Source organism: Erigeron canadensis, chromosome 6 (assembly GCF_010389155.1).
Source record: "Erigeron canadensis isolate Cc75 chromosome 6, C_canadensis_v1, whole genome shotgun sequence".
Taxonomy (NCBI): Eukaryota; Viridiplantae; Streptophyta; class Magnoliopsida; order Asterales; family Asteraceae; genus Erigeron; species Erigeron canadensis.
Genome location: NC_057766.1, coordinates 30,824,966 through 30,826,747, shown reverse-complemented (window position 1 = coordinate 30,826,747; position 1,782 = coordinate 30,824,966). Strand labels below are relative to the sequence as shown.

The following is a 1,782-nucleotide window of genomic DNA, read 5'->3' as shown; positions in this document are numbered from 1 at the left end:
ATATCCTAACGGGCATTGGCTTAATTCCATCGTGTGAGTTCATTGGAAATTGACAAATGTCCTGAAGTTAGTGATGGCACCTCTTTTGTTTCTTCATCGGTAAGCCATAAACATCAACATTGTGCGACCCACATTGCTGATGTCATCACTTTAAAAAGCCACTATGGACCCCACCTCTTCGAGTTAGTGCCGCATGACTCAAAAGCATTAACCATACGTAACTAAAAAAACAGTTGCTCCTCCAGTTAAAATTTTACAAAATTATTTTTTTATTAAATAAAGCCAACTATGTCATACTCTATTAGTATATATAAAGTATTTATAAGATATAAAAATATATATGTTGTTTTACTTAAATACCCTTTTTATTTTGCCTTTAAATAGCGACTTCCAACCCATCGTTTATTCCCTTTCCCCTTCTTACCTTCTTCTACTACATAAAACTCTAATTGACGACTATGATGTCATCCATCTTTCCGGCCATCGAAGTCCATATCCCCTCCGACGGGTTTTGTGGGACCGGTTTTATCCCATGGGGCGAAACCGAGAATCCCTTTTATAATAATCAACTTCAAGAACCGGTTTTTTCATTTTCCGGTTCTGAAGAATCCACACCAAAAACAAATAGCTCAAATTCGGGCTCGGATGAACTAGGGCAGGTTGAAGAAGTCAACCCTATCGATGAACGTAAAAGGAGACGAATGATATCGAACCGTGAGTCAGCCCGGAGATCACGGATGAGAAAACAAAAGCACTTGGAGAATTTAAGAAACCAAGTGAACCGGCATAAGACCGGGAACCGGGAAATAATGAACCGGTTACGGTTTGTAAGCCATCACGCACAAGCTTTACGACACGAAAACGAGCAGCTTCGATCCGAATCCGTGATGCTTCGACAAAAATTATGGGACATACGTCAAGTATTGTTAGTGAGGCAGCTTCAAAACCAGTTAATACCATCTGCATGGCCATGCAATAATAACGTGACATCCATCAATAATGAACAAAATCCACCATCATTAATTGCTTAAATCATAATATTATGAATGTTTATTAATATATACATATATATTTCACTAAAAATTATAAATCATAACCTCAGCTCGTGCATGGAAATACTAGCAATTCACTATCTATCTATATAAATATTTTTGAAGGCAATTAATTATCAAGTAGTTTGAAGGAATTATCCAAAGTAATTGGAAGTTTAGGTTTTTTTCTTCTTTTGTTGATTTTTGGAAATTAAAGGTTTTGGTAACACTATTATTGGTGTTTTTGTCAAAACCAGAATTGCCATTTTGTAAAGTTTCACTATGAAGTGTTTTGGCTTATCTAATGAAAAGTCAGTTTGGAGTTTGGAGTTTGGTGTCATGTATCTATAATTGCTTGATATTTTAATCTTAAAGTTTTGTTTAGATAATTGTTTAATACTTGAATATTACTTTAATATTTTATCATTATATTCATTTTCAGTCACTATTTATATATTACCTTTAAATTCACACGAGACAAATGAAGATTATGACTTATGACACTTAAATGTATTACTCATCGTCCATATTATATGTATGAGTTTGATTTTCTAAGAATTCTTATTTCAACTAAAACACTTGATATAAGATACATTGTATATTATACCTAAATATATAAATAGATTGAGTTTTAAATTAAATGTTACAAATTAACTTTTATACTTTTAAAAATAGTTCACATATAGTATATGTCCGTTAACACTTTTACTATGAACTTCTTTTTTAACACTTTTAAATATATGTAGTTCAC

The 1,782-nt window shown here is 32.7% G+C and overlaps 1 protein-coding gene across 1 annotated transcript; it reads left to right on the top strand.

Moving 5' to 3' along the window:
* The first annotated feature begins 430 nt into the window (after window positions 1-430).
* Window positions 431-1,152, top strand: LOC122606055 (basic leucine zipper 4). Its single transcript, XM_043779020.1, has one exon. The coding sequence runs from the start codon at window positions 459-461 to the stop codon at window positions 1,029-1,031; it is 573 nt and encodes a 190-aa protein (XP_043634955.1). The 5' UTR covers window positions 431-458; the 3' UTR covers window positions 1,032-1,152.
* The last annotated feature ends 630 nt before the right edge of the window (window positions 1,153-1,782 follow it).